This window comes from Charadrius vociferus, unplaced genomic scaffold (assembly GCF_000708025.1).
Source record: "Charadrius vociferus isolate BGI_N301 unplaced genomic scaffold, ASM70802v2 scaffold1129, whole genome shotgun sequence".
Lineage (NCBI taxonomy): Eukaryota > Metazoa > Chordata > Aves > Charadriiformes > Charadriidae > Charadrius > Charadrius vociferus.
The window spans coordinates 98942-110973 of NW_009649974.1; the positions used below are offsets into that span (position 1 = coordinate 98942).

A 12032-nucleotide genomic window follows, 5' to 3' on the forward strand; every position below is an offset into this window, starting at 1 on the left:
GGCCAACAGCGCGCGGTTCGCCGCCGGCACCGCCGACCGGGTGGTGCTGCTGTACGACGAGCAGGGCGAGCGGCGCGACAAGTTCTCCACCAAGCCTGCCGACGCCAAGGTGAAGGCCCGCGGCCCGGCCTGCTGCCGGGGCCTGCTGCCGGGGGCCTGCGGGGCCGGTACGGCCCTGGGGCTGTGGGCCGGTGCGAGTGCGCTCGGGGCAGACCAGCCTTCCCCTGTGGCTCACACCGCCATCCCCTCCACAGTACGGCCGGAAGAGCTACATGGTGAAAGGCATGGCCTTCTCCCCAGACTCCACCAAAATCGCCATTGGCCAAACGGACAACATCGTCTACGTCTACAGGATTGGGGAGGAGTGGTGAGTCTGGTGGTGGAGAGTCCAGCGACTGTGAGGAGGGGATGGCACTCTCCTCCCTGCCGTACGGTGTGCTTTCCAGGTGTTGGTCACAGAATCCCAGACGGGTCACGGTGGGAAGGCCTCTCTGGAGCTCCCCCAGTGCCACCCTCCGCCAGAGCAGGGGCACCTCCAGCAGTTGCACAGGACGGCGTCCAGGGGGGTTTGGGATGGCTCCAGAGGGGGAGACTCCCCCACCTCTCTGGGCAGCCTGTGCCAGTGCTCTGCCGCCCTCACAGCAGAGAAGTCCCTCCTCAGGTTGAGATGGAACTTCCTATGGTCATGTTTGGGCCCCTTACCTCTTGTCCTGTCACTGGGCACCACTGAAAAACGACTGTTCCCATCCCCCTGGCACCCTCCCTTTAAGGATTGATAAGTGTTGATAAGATCCCCCCTCAGTCTTCTCTTCTCCAGACTAAAAAGCCCCAAGTCTCCCTCGGCCTTTCCTCATCAGAAAGATGCCCCAGTCCCCTTATCACGTCCGTAGCCCTTTGCTGGACCCTCTCCAGCAGTTCCCTGTCCTTCTTGAACTGGGGAGCCCAGAACTGGACACAACACTCCAGATGTGGCCTCCCCAGGGCAGAGCAGAGGGGGAGGATGACCTCCCTTGCCTTGCTGGCCACACTCTGCTTGATGCACCTCAGGATGCCATTGGCCTTCTTGGCCACAAGGTTGATGCTACCTGCATCAGTGTCCTGGCCTGCTCCTCAGCTCTATACGCATTGCGCATCATCTAACCTGCAGTGAGTCACTCAGATGTTTCTATGGTGAGCAGCAGATAGGGTTTCCTTGAACACAGTCCACGTGAAACCCTGTGTGACCATGCACTAGCTGAGCTTCTGTGGAGCAGTAGCCTATGCTGCTGTCCCCTGTTTCATAGATGTGGAACCTGCCTCACTTCAGCCTCATTTGCTGGTGTGTGTTGTGTTAAAGCTGCTCAGAAAGGCAGGTCACAAGAATTTTGGAAGCTCTGAAGTTTTGGGTTTTTTTAAAATTTTCTGCCTAAAGTTGCCTTATGACAAACAACCAGTGTACAAAACTTAAATGGTCTGTGCTTGGCAATACTAAACCAGACTGAATACAAACAGCAGGGTAACCAGAATGGGCGGTATTACTAGCTTCACTGACAGTAATTTTTGTCTACCTTTTTCTGCAGGGGTGACAAGAAAGTGATATGCAACAAGTTCATCCAAACGGTGAGACCCAGACTCCTGTTTAACTCCATTTTCTCCAGCATATCTAGGATAAAGACAATTAAATATCTCTTTGCTTATACTCAGAGGTATACTTTGCCAAACTGTCTGTGGTACTTGATGTCCAAAAGATGCAGGTAGATCCTAAGATAATCTCTAAATTTTGAGGCATGTATTACTCGCCAAGCTTCAGAGGTCTCATAATGCCTGGGTACAACAGTGAGTAATTGTTGAATGATCAATGCAGTCAATTACAAAACTTGGGGAATACTTTAGGCATCAGTGGACAGAATGTTTTAAGGGAGTTGAAATGGAAACATAGGAGACACTCTGAGCTCAACTGTTTGGCAGTTGCAACAAGTTGGCAGCTCTAAGCCCCAAGATTCCTTATTAACCAAAATGTAAAGCGTGCAGAGTTCAGTCAAACTGCACAGTTTCCCCATGTTTAAAGACCTCAGGTTTGTGATTTCAGTCAGGTTATCTCCTTGGCCGCCTTCATGCTCTGCTCCTCTGGCTCTGCCTGTGTGTGTCAGAGAGCACTGCTCGGTAGGTGTCTGGCAAGGATTGTCCTGAGGTTGGTGTAAGTATCTGGAAAAGGCAAAGGTGTTATAAATCCCTTGGATAGAAAAACACCTGTATGAGAAAATGCAGTGCAATGACTAGTTCTTTTACCTTCAGGGGCAGATGTCCAGCAGCCGCCCTAGGCTTTCCAGCCAGTTGCCATCACGCTATGACCCCCGGTTTCTCTGTGTCCCTAGAGGAGTTCTCTGCTGTGTAGGCCCCTGAGGGAGCCAGTACCAGTTAGGAGGAGTCACCGCCTGGGGCCAAATCCCCAGGAGACATAAGTAGAGCCACTCCTGATGTAGTTGCTGGAGTTTCTGTGCCAGGCGTTCTCAAGCTGCTTCTCAGGTGAAGACCAGCCGGAGGCTCTGGTTTGAAAGTCTACATCGCAGGGCTGGGTCATGGCCCACCACTGCGGCTGCTCTTACTGCGGCTTAGGAGGGCCCTCTAACCTCTCTGAACACTCCTGGCTGATGGAGGGGAACCTATGTAGTTCTGTTGCTCTGGCAATAAGTGAAGAAAGCCTTTTTTTCTCTGTGTTTGAGCTGCTGCGCTGAATGGTCATGACACTGGATAGACTGTCCTGAGGAAAGGAGAGTAAAAGGGGCTTGGTGTCCACTTGTCCCTTTCCTGAACATGATGGTTAATGGGGTGTGGATACCTGTAGCCTCACTGGAGGGTCCTTTTGTTGTTCATTGCTTGCTAGCTGCCTGCTGGCAGGACGAGCTCCCTGCCCCTCTGGCGCTGCTTCGCTGCGGCACCTGGTTAACAGCCTGCCGGGAGCCTGCTTGCCTCTCACAAGCTTCGGTGCTGCCCACAGCATGCACACAGGTTTTTGTATTTTTAATGTAGTGGTTCATTTCTCTTTTTCTCATTCTCTCATTTCCTCCGTGCCTTTTCTATCATTTCTACTGTAATAAATCCTTTATTTTTCCTAATGCTATATGTGTGGGTTTTTACCACTGTGTCCGGGTTTCCCCTGTAACTAAATATTGTTATTTATAAATTTTTGGTGTGTTCAGTCAATATGAGTGATCATTTATTAAGCCCTTTCTCTCTCCTGCCATTTGCAAAACCTGTTGGGCAGTCCTGTACATCTGGTGAATACAGTGACACTGCTCTGCTGGCAGGCAAGGCATCCTGCTGGAGGGTCAGGATGAGTATGTGCAAGTTTCACTTCTTTACACAAGTAGCGGAGCTCATTACCACTTTGTGAGGATTGTTTGTGAGCTACCACTGGGCTACTTGTTGTGTTAGGCTGAAAGTAAGGGTCTAGCAGATAATGAGGGAAAGATACGGGTGTCTGGGAAACAGGTGTAATAAAAAATGGGTCTTGGTCATTGCTTGGACATATAAATTATGAGCAGCTTAGGTATCCATGGACATTTTGGTATCTGATTGTAGCTATCTTTGCTGATATCAATGGTAAGAGTGGGGGATAGAAGGTGATATGAATAAATGAGGGTGTATATATGTGTAAAGCAGGCCCAGATGTTTAAAATGGAACAGATGAGCCAGTGAGGTTATTGCTGGTGGCACAGTGCCAAACACCAATAACCCACCTGATTGACTGAAATTCTTCAGTGTTAATGTGACTCTCTTGTTTCTCAGTGTTTCAGTAACTCTCTTGGCCCTCTCTTACAGTTGGGTTTCGTGCTCAGCTTTATTCATCCTGACCCCCACCTCAGCTTTTGAGAATACCTTTGGTTTGGGTTTAATGAACCCATTTCTACTTGACCTACTTTGTAGCATCTGATAACCATCTTGCTTGTAAACTAAAAATATAAATAATGACTGTTTCTGATTTATCAAATGAAGATCCAATGTACAAATAGCCTCATATCTATTACAGAAGCTAGCAGAGTCAAATTATTTTTATGTTTTATACTTGTTGAAAAAAAAAATCTTAAAATAGCCATGTTTTTGTACATTCGACAATAGCATGTGGAAAACCACACATCTGATGAATAAGTAATAATCCCAGAAGAGCATCCATACTAGTATAGCACGTCTGGTATAACTTTGATGCCCTGCTTTAGCCCTTCTGAGCCAGCTCACTATTATCTAGTCCAAGCTTCAGCATGGAGGGACTCAATCCTACTTTAAGATCCATCCAAATGCCCCCGTTTCTTCTCTTTCTTGGTCTGAGTGGTCTTTCTGTTCATGAGCTGTGTTATGTGCCAGTGGGGCAAGAAGCTTTCTCAGTAGGGTGGAGCTCTCATCTCTCTTTTTACCTCCTCCTTGGCAGAGTGCTGTGACCTGCTTATCGTGGCCAGCGGAGAATATCATTGTCTTTGGTCTTGCCGAAGGAAAGGTAGAGAAACTTGTTGTTTGCCTGATTTTCTTTTCCATGCAGGGGCTACCAGCACCTGCAAGCACCTGGGCTGCAGGGTAGGAGCCATTACTATGTGGCACTGGGCACCAAATAGCAACAAAAGGATTACACCCCTGAGTTGAATTTTCTGATTCTGATTCCCTCAGAGGGAACCAGGTTCTGGTCCTTGGAGGTTCTGCTGGATCATTTGGTCCTTTTCCTGACCCTTTCTAGAAGTGTGGAGGTGTGACTCCAACTTTTCCATTTCTTCTCCAACCTACCAGAAAGCAATGAGCTTCCTGTTATTTCTGGAGCCGGTCATGGACTGGGAAACCTCTGGGGATGTTACACTGGGGGACATCCACATTCTGCAGACAGAAGCAAAATTGATCAAATTCTCTTTCTCAGGTTCGTTTAGCAAATACAAAGAACAACAAGTCTTCCACCATTTACGGGACAGATTCCTATGTGGTCTCGCTAACTTCCAAGTGAGTATGGCATTGCTTTAGCCTACACTGCTTTGGCTCAGTCTCCTGCCCCGTTATTGGCCCTGGCGTAACTGGTGGCAGTATGGGAGGTTGCCAGAGTGTCTTTCTACTGTCAATTCCCTGTTGAGATAATAAAATACCATGCTTTCCAGAAGGAATTCCTTCTTAAAGTCTGATACCTGGCTGTGCCTTGCTGGCCCATGCAGTTTGGTTGTCCCTCAAACACGTTTCAGGATGGGAGTCCCCATGAGATTACTTACATATATTGATTTATTTGAATCCAGGACTTCATAAAGATTAAATTTGTCGACTTCATCTAGCTAATTACTAACATCAGTCAAGTTTAAGGGCTAAGAAAAAGTAAAAATATTCTGCCAGATAAAGCTGTGATGGCGCTATGATTAGAAAAATAACTATAAAGTGCAATTTTAAATTATTTTAATTATGATGTAATTTTAACTACTTCAGTATGCTTTACCTAAAAAATCAAAGATATGTCATGGTCCTAGCAATGGGGTTTTTACTGAATGGTGTCCTTCTGGTTTTTGAGTATCAAACAAATATAGAAAACCTAAAGCTAGTCTAGGACTCTGACGTTCTACTACTGAGAAATATCTCCAAAGTCTGTCTGCCTTTGCCTCTATTCCAGAGGGTTTCCATTTCCTCTCTCTCTCTTCCTCTCTCTTCACCTCCTCCTTCCCCAACTCCTCTTCCCTGTTTGCCCTCCTCTCCCTCTCCCCCAATCCTCCCCCCACTCTCTCCCCCTCTTCTTTTATTTCTAAATTCAAGTCATGCTGTTATTGCTATGGTATCAGTGACAAATCTGGGATTGCAATCAGCAGAAGACAACTGTGTGATTCCTGGATTGTTACAGTGTTCATAGAATTTGTATTTTGTACTTGAATCATCATTAAAAAGTGTTCTTTCTACATAATGTTAGGCCTTTTTCCTCTTATGTGCTCTCTTCTCCTTGCTTGTGTCAAGAAGTACATTAATGCTACAAATAACGGACTTAGACCCTGAGTGTTTGTCCAGATGGTTTTTTCTCTAAATTGTGTTGCTTTTAGGGATTCCTGGTGTTACAATATCCTGCCTCGTTTCAGGAACAGTTCCAATGCAAGAGTTGTTTGATATACCTTATTATAACAAATTGTGTGCATAGTCATTATTGCACTTAAGATTACTTAACCTGTCTGTGTTTTAGTAATACAGAAAGTTGGTTATTGTGATTTTACATGATGAAGATACTTAACTGGCTGCTATCCTTTCCACTCTGTACTTTTGTCTGCTTTGTTTTTACAGACACAGATACAGGTACTAGATATTCTTGTGTTCATCACCCAGTTTGCTTGTGGTGAAGGTTCCTTTAATGAGAAACATGAATGATGACCCTGGGACTGGCTTTTCTGGTCAGGGATATGAAAATAAAGGAGCAAGTCTTACTGCAGTATTGCATCATCCTGTCTGTGTTTCTTTGCAGTGTGTCAGGGAAGGGAATCCTGTCTGGCCATGCAGATGGAACCATAGTACGCTTCTTCTTTGATGATGAGGGCTCAGGTGAATCACAGGTATCAAAGATTCTTCTTCAATAAGCAAAATTCCTGTTTGCACAGCCTACTCTCAAGCTCAGGAGCTTTGAAAAGGGATCAGGCCATGGAGGGAGTGCAAGTCTGGAGAGGAGCTGCAGTCTGTGCTTGCTAGCATAGGTTTTATGGAGCATTGATGAAGACAGAACAGTGACTAGATGTTTTGAAATACACTGACTGCGGTGGTAAGAGCAGAAGTTAGGTTTTTGTGCATGAGACATAAGGCTTTTCAGGTGTCTGGAAAGACCTGATGTTAGAGTGCCCAGGAGCATGATGCTTGAATAGATAGGGTTCCAGGGAATAGCCCTCTCAATAAGCAATGTATAGTTATCCCTGTTAACCCTGAATGCCAAGTTCACACTCTGTCTGTGGACAGGATACTCTAGGCACCCAGCATTTCTCCTGAGCCTCCTTCTTCTCCCCAAAAGGAGTAGTCTCTGTGCTTCAAGCTGTGGTGAAGGGAATGCTATTGTCACTCAGATTTTTCCTCTCCAACTGAAGCCGTTTGAGCACGTCTGCTCTCTAACATGATATGCTGAAGGCCCGTATATACTCTGGTATGTTAAGAGTGCATCCCAGTGTAGTTAATGGTACTGGTCTTCTTACTGGCACCAGGAATCTTCTCTCCCAGTTAAACACGTGGAATAGTTGATACATCTCTCAGTTCTGGTTTCTGCCTACCTTCCTACAGACGGACAGGCAGACAGACCCCCTTGAATGGGACTTTACAGAAGGGCCTCAGACTGGTCTCATTGTGACAGCTCAGTGCAGAGGCCAGTTGGGGGCTGGAGCCATTGATGTTTTCAGGATGTTCTTTCTTGTCTAATGTAGGGTAAATTGGTGATGCATCCCTGTCCTCCTTATGCCCTCGCCTGGGCTTCCAACAGCATTGTGGCTGCGGGCTGCGATAAGAAGATTGTAGCTTATGGGAAGGAGGGCAACGTGATTCAAACCTTTGACTATAGCCGGGATTCATCAGAGAAGGAATTCACCACAGCAGCTTCCAGTCCTGGCGGCCAGTCCATCGTCATTGGCAGCTATGATAGGTATGGTGCCTGATGGTAAAGTCTCCCCTTTATAGTGCTTTCTTCTTCAGCCATACACAGTTCTTCATATCTCTGCTGTCTCATCTGTTCTCACAGGTTAAGGGTTTTGAACTGGAGCCCACGCCGCGGTGCCTGGGAGGAAGGCAAACCCAAAGAAATAGCTCACCTCTACACCATCACAGCTTTAGCGTGGAAGAGGGATGGTTCACGGATCTGTGTGGTTTGTATCATCAGTCAGCAACCTTGAGCCCATGAGTCACACACCAGGGACAGTCTTACGCATGCTCCTGAGAACAGTGATGTGATACAGGGAGGGCTTATGAGCCCTGGGTGTGCGACGCAAGGTGCCTCAGCTGGGACCTTGTGCAAAGGACACTGCTGCAGTCACATGTGCAGTGTGCACAGTGTGAAGCTGGAAAATATCATGGACGATTGTGTAATTGGTTATCGGCAGCCGCAGTCCTCCTTTTTTCATAGAAGCTTAATAAGGTCAGCATCGCTTCTCTAGAGCAGTCTCATGAACATTCTTGCCTCTGAGCACCTGTGAGAAGCAGTATAAAAACTGATCTTATTCTCTGTTTATGATGTGCTATGTTTTCAGTTCAGAGTTGTCTTTCTTCTACTTTCAGCCATTGGGCCTTGATCTACCTTTCTCTATTAAGTTAAATAATTCTGTAAAGCTCTTTAAATTATTTTTTTCTGCAGATCTTTCTGTATTAAGTTGAATAACCCTTTAAAGCACTTAAATTATTTAAGAAGATTGCTATTTACAACTTTAATAGTTTTTACATCTTTTTATGCTCAACAAAATCAAGAACCCTTGAAATATTTTCAGATAGAGAATGAAATGAACACTTGAAAAAATACCTGTAGAGAAGGGGAAGAGTCTAAAGGACAGGAGAGTGGTGAAAGGAATGGGAATGCTACAAAGAAAGAGAAAGGTGGAAGGATTCTGATGGAAGGGAGGAGAGTTTGGGAGGCTGGGAGAGAGAGAAGTGGGAAACTGAGAGGGATAATGGGAAAAATGAGGATAAAGGTGATTTTTAACCCCTCCTCCTCCTCTGCCATGTACATGGCAGTATTTGATAAGCTCTGTTTCTCTGAGAATTTCTCAATCTTTCTCTTCTCTCAAGAAAGTCTAGATAGGGCTGGTCCTCATGCATCTGGGGCTTGAGCCTTGTTCCCCAGAGCAGCCAGGACCTGTGGATTTCTGTCTTGTCTCTGATCCTCTTCATGTAAATAGGGTCTGGAGTACCTCTTTGTAACAATTCACTGACTGTGTGCAATATGTTTGTTTCCCCAGGGCACTCTCTGTGGAGGAGTTGAACAATTTGACTGCTGCCTTCGCAGAAGCATTTACAAAAATAAATTTGAAATGACGTATGTGGGACCAAGCCAGGTAAGAGAATATTCAAGGAGTTAATGTCTATTGATGAAAATGGGATGCTTACTAAAACTAGATGTGTTTGGAGTTCTTGGTGCCAACAGCTTCTTTCCTGTCCATCATCTGTCTCCAGTCCTTGGCCCAGTCATTCACAGAATCATAGAATCGTAGAATAGTTTGGGTTCGAAGGAACCTTTGAAGGCCATCTAGTCCAACGCCCCTGCAATGAGCAGGGACATCTTCCAGTAGGTCAGGTTGCTCAGAGCCCCATCCAACCTGACCTGAAATGTTTCCAGGGATGGGGCATCTACCGCCTCTCTGGGCAACCTGGGCAGTGCCTCACCACCCTCAGTGTAAACAATTGCTGCCTTATATCTAGTCTAGAACTCCCCTCTTTTAGTTTAAAACCATTACCCCTCGTCCTATCAGAACAGGCCCTGCTAAAAAGTCTGTCCCCGTCTTTCCTGTAGCCCCTTTGAGTACTGAAAGGCTGCAATAAGGTCTCCCTGGAGCCTTCTCTTCTCCAGGCTGAATAACCCCAACTGTCTCAGCCTGTCCTCAAAGCAGAGGGGCTCCAGCCCTCGCAGCATCTTTGTAGTCCTCCTCTGGAATAACTCCCAACAGGTCCATGTCTTTCCTATGTTTGGGCCCCTAGAGCTGGAGGCAGTACTCCAGGTGGGGTCTCACCTGAGCAGAGTAGAGGGGCAGAATCACCTCCTGTGACCTGCTGGCCATGCTTCTTTTGATACAGTCTAGGATACAGTTGGCCGCCTGGGCTGTGAGCGCACATTTCTGGTTCATGTCTAGCTTTTCATCCCCAGTACCCACAAGTCCTTCTCGGCAGGGCTGCTCTCCGTCCCTTCATCCCCCAGCCTGTATTGATACTGGGGGTTGCCCTGACCTGGACTCTGTACTTGGCCTTGGTGGACCTCATGAGGTTCACATGGGCCCACTTCTTGAGCTTGTGCAGGTCCCTCTGGATGGCATCCCGTCCCTCAGGCATGTCAACTGCACCACTCAGCTTGCTGTCATCTGCAGACTTGCTGAGGGTGCAGTTGATCCCACTGTCAGTGTCATTGATGGAGATATAAAACAGTACTGGTCCCAGTATGGACCCCTGAGGGACAATACAGACCCCAGAGGGACAGATTCCTTGTGATCAGCTGAGGGAACTCTCTAAATTCTGTACAGTAGTTAGCTTCAGCCCCAGTAAAACTATACTTGAAAGAGTTGGGAGTGATGGCAATTTCTCCGAGTCCATTTACCTCATTCCCTCCTCCCTTTAAGCAATTACACTGCCTTGAAAAAGATGCACCAAAATTACCAAAGTATTTTAGGTACACATGTGCACTTACAGTTTGTTCATAGCAACTTGTCGGGAAAGGCATAGAGAATGTTCCAGGGACAGTGTCAAGGCTGGGTGGAAATTGGCTAGGAGCAAAGACAATGGAGTTTATTTCCTCGCTTGTGAATTTGTGTAAGGTACCTCCATGCCTAATGCAGGTTCCTTAAATGGTTTAATTTCAGCCATCTTTACCTGTTTCAAAATCAGGTAGTAAGGGTGAGCTAGTAGTCAGTGGAGAGAGCTTAGGACTCTCAGAGGGTGGCTTATTCTCAAGGGCCTGCATGGTCCTCCGATTAGGCTAGAAACTTCTAAATGGCTGAAGTGAGAATCCCACATTTCTACTACAGTTGTCATCCCATACAAAAGGAATGGTAAGGTTTCTTTAAAAAGCAGAGTGAAATGATGTGAGGGGACATCTAAATACCCAAATATCATCTGTTATATAATCTTCCATGGGGCAAGAAGTCTGTGTTCTTCCTCTGTGCATGGAAACACAGCCTCATACTGCTTTTTCCCACTTTCTCTAGGTCATTGTGAAGAACCTCTCAACAGGAACTCGAATTGTGTTGAAATCCCAGTACGGTTATGAGATTGATGAGGAAAAAGGGAAAGACAGATATCTGGTGGCCCATACTTCAGACACATTACTGCTGGGTGACATCAGCTCCAACAAGCTCAGTGAGGTACTGGAAAATCTATGGCATTTCTTGGGTGTCAAATGCTTAACTTTGTAACTCAAAGGATATGTTTTCTGTGTGGGAACAATACATTTGTTTTCAAAGAATCATAGAATAACTCAGGTTGCGAGGGACCTTGGGAGGTCTTTTATCAAACTTCCTACCCAAAGGAAGGTCAACTTTAAATTCAGATGTGGTTGCTCAGGGCTTTATCCAGGTTGGTCTTGAAAACCTTCAAGGATGGAGATCCCACAGTTTCTCTGGTCCCCTCTTCCAATGCTTTACTGTCCTCATGGGGAAAAGCTTTCTTTTTTTAAGTCTCGTTGGAATCTCTGTTTTAAGTTATGACTGTTTCTCATCCTTTCACTGTGTATCTGCAAAAAAAAAGCCTGGCAGCACCCTATTAGAGGTGTCTTAAGCCTTCCCTTCTCCAGGCTGAAGAAGTCCACTTCCTTCAACCTCTCTTCGCAGTGCAGGTGCTTCAGCCCCAACCATCTTCTTGGTGGCTCTGGCTGATCTTGCTCCAGTTTATCAATGTCTTTCTTGTCCTGCGGGCCCCAATGCCAGACGCTGTACATATGTACGTTCCAGGTGTGAATGTATGAATCTTAGTGTGTTTAAATAAAAACAAAGCAACAGAAAACATTCACGACTGCAGTACCACAGCTTACACCAGTACCATTTCTGGTACCAGACAATTCGTACAAAACTGTCTGCACCCTGAGCCTCACAGCGCACTGAGTAGTGAGCCTATGTGCCAAGCCTGGAGAACATGGGCAGTAGATTAGTGTCTGATAAAAGTATTAAATCGGCTTCGGGATGTATTTGCTTTGTTCACATAGGTATCATATACTTTTAATTAGGCTAATGGTGTGCTAATAATCTAGCTGGGAGCAGGAGCTCCTGACGACAGGTTTGAGTTGGAGGGTCCTTATCCTTAGTAATCCAACTGAAAATCCAGCCAGACTAAATGTCCCAGGTTTCTCTACATCATACTGCACAGAGTTTTTCTTTCAGCTGCGCAGGTATACTTAC

General features: G+C 46.2%; 1 protein-coding gene across 1 annotated transcript in view; it reads left to right on the top strand.

The window, feature by feature from the left end:
- Position 1: 1 nt before the first annotated feature.
- IFT172 (intraflagellar transport 172) overlaps positions 2-12032 on the top strand; it is a gene marked incomplete at its 5' end in the record, with an annotated part of 41072 nt that continues 29041 nt past the window's right edge. Inside the window, 10 exon segments of the mRNA XM_009891602.1 lie at positions 2-109; positions 255-367; positions 1560-1599; positions 4406-4471; positions 4880-4959; positions 6440-6527; positions 7377-7591; positions 7688-7811; positions 8895-8990; positions 10848-11003. Coding sequence (XP_009889904.1) covers positions 2-109; positions 255-367; positions 1560-1599; positions 4406-4471; positions 4880-4959; positions 6440-6527; positions 7377-7591; positions 7688-7811; positions 8895-8990; positions 10848-11003 — 1086 coding nt within the window.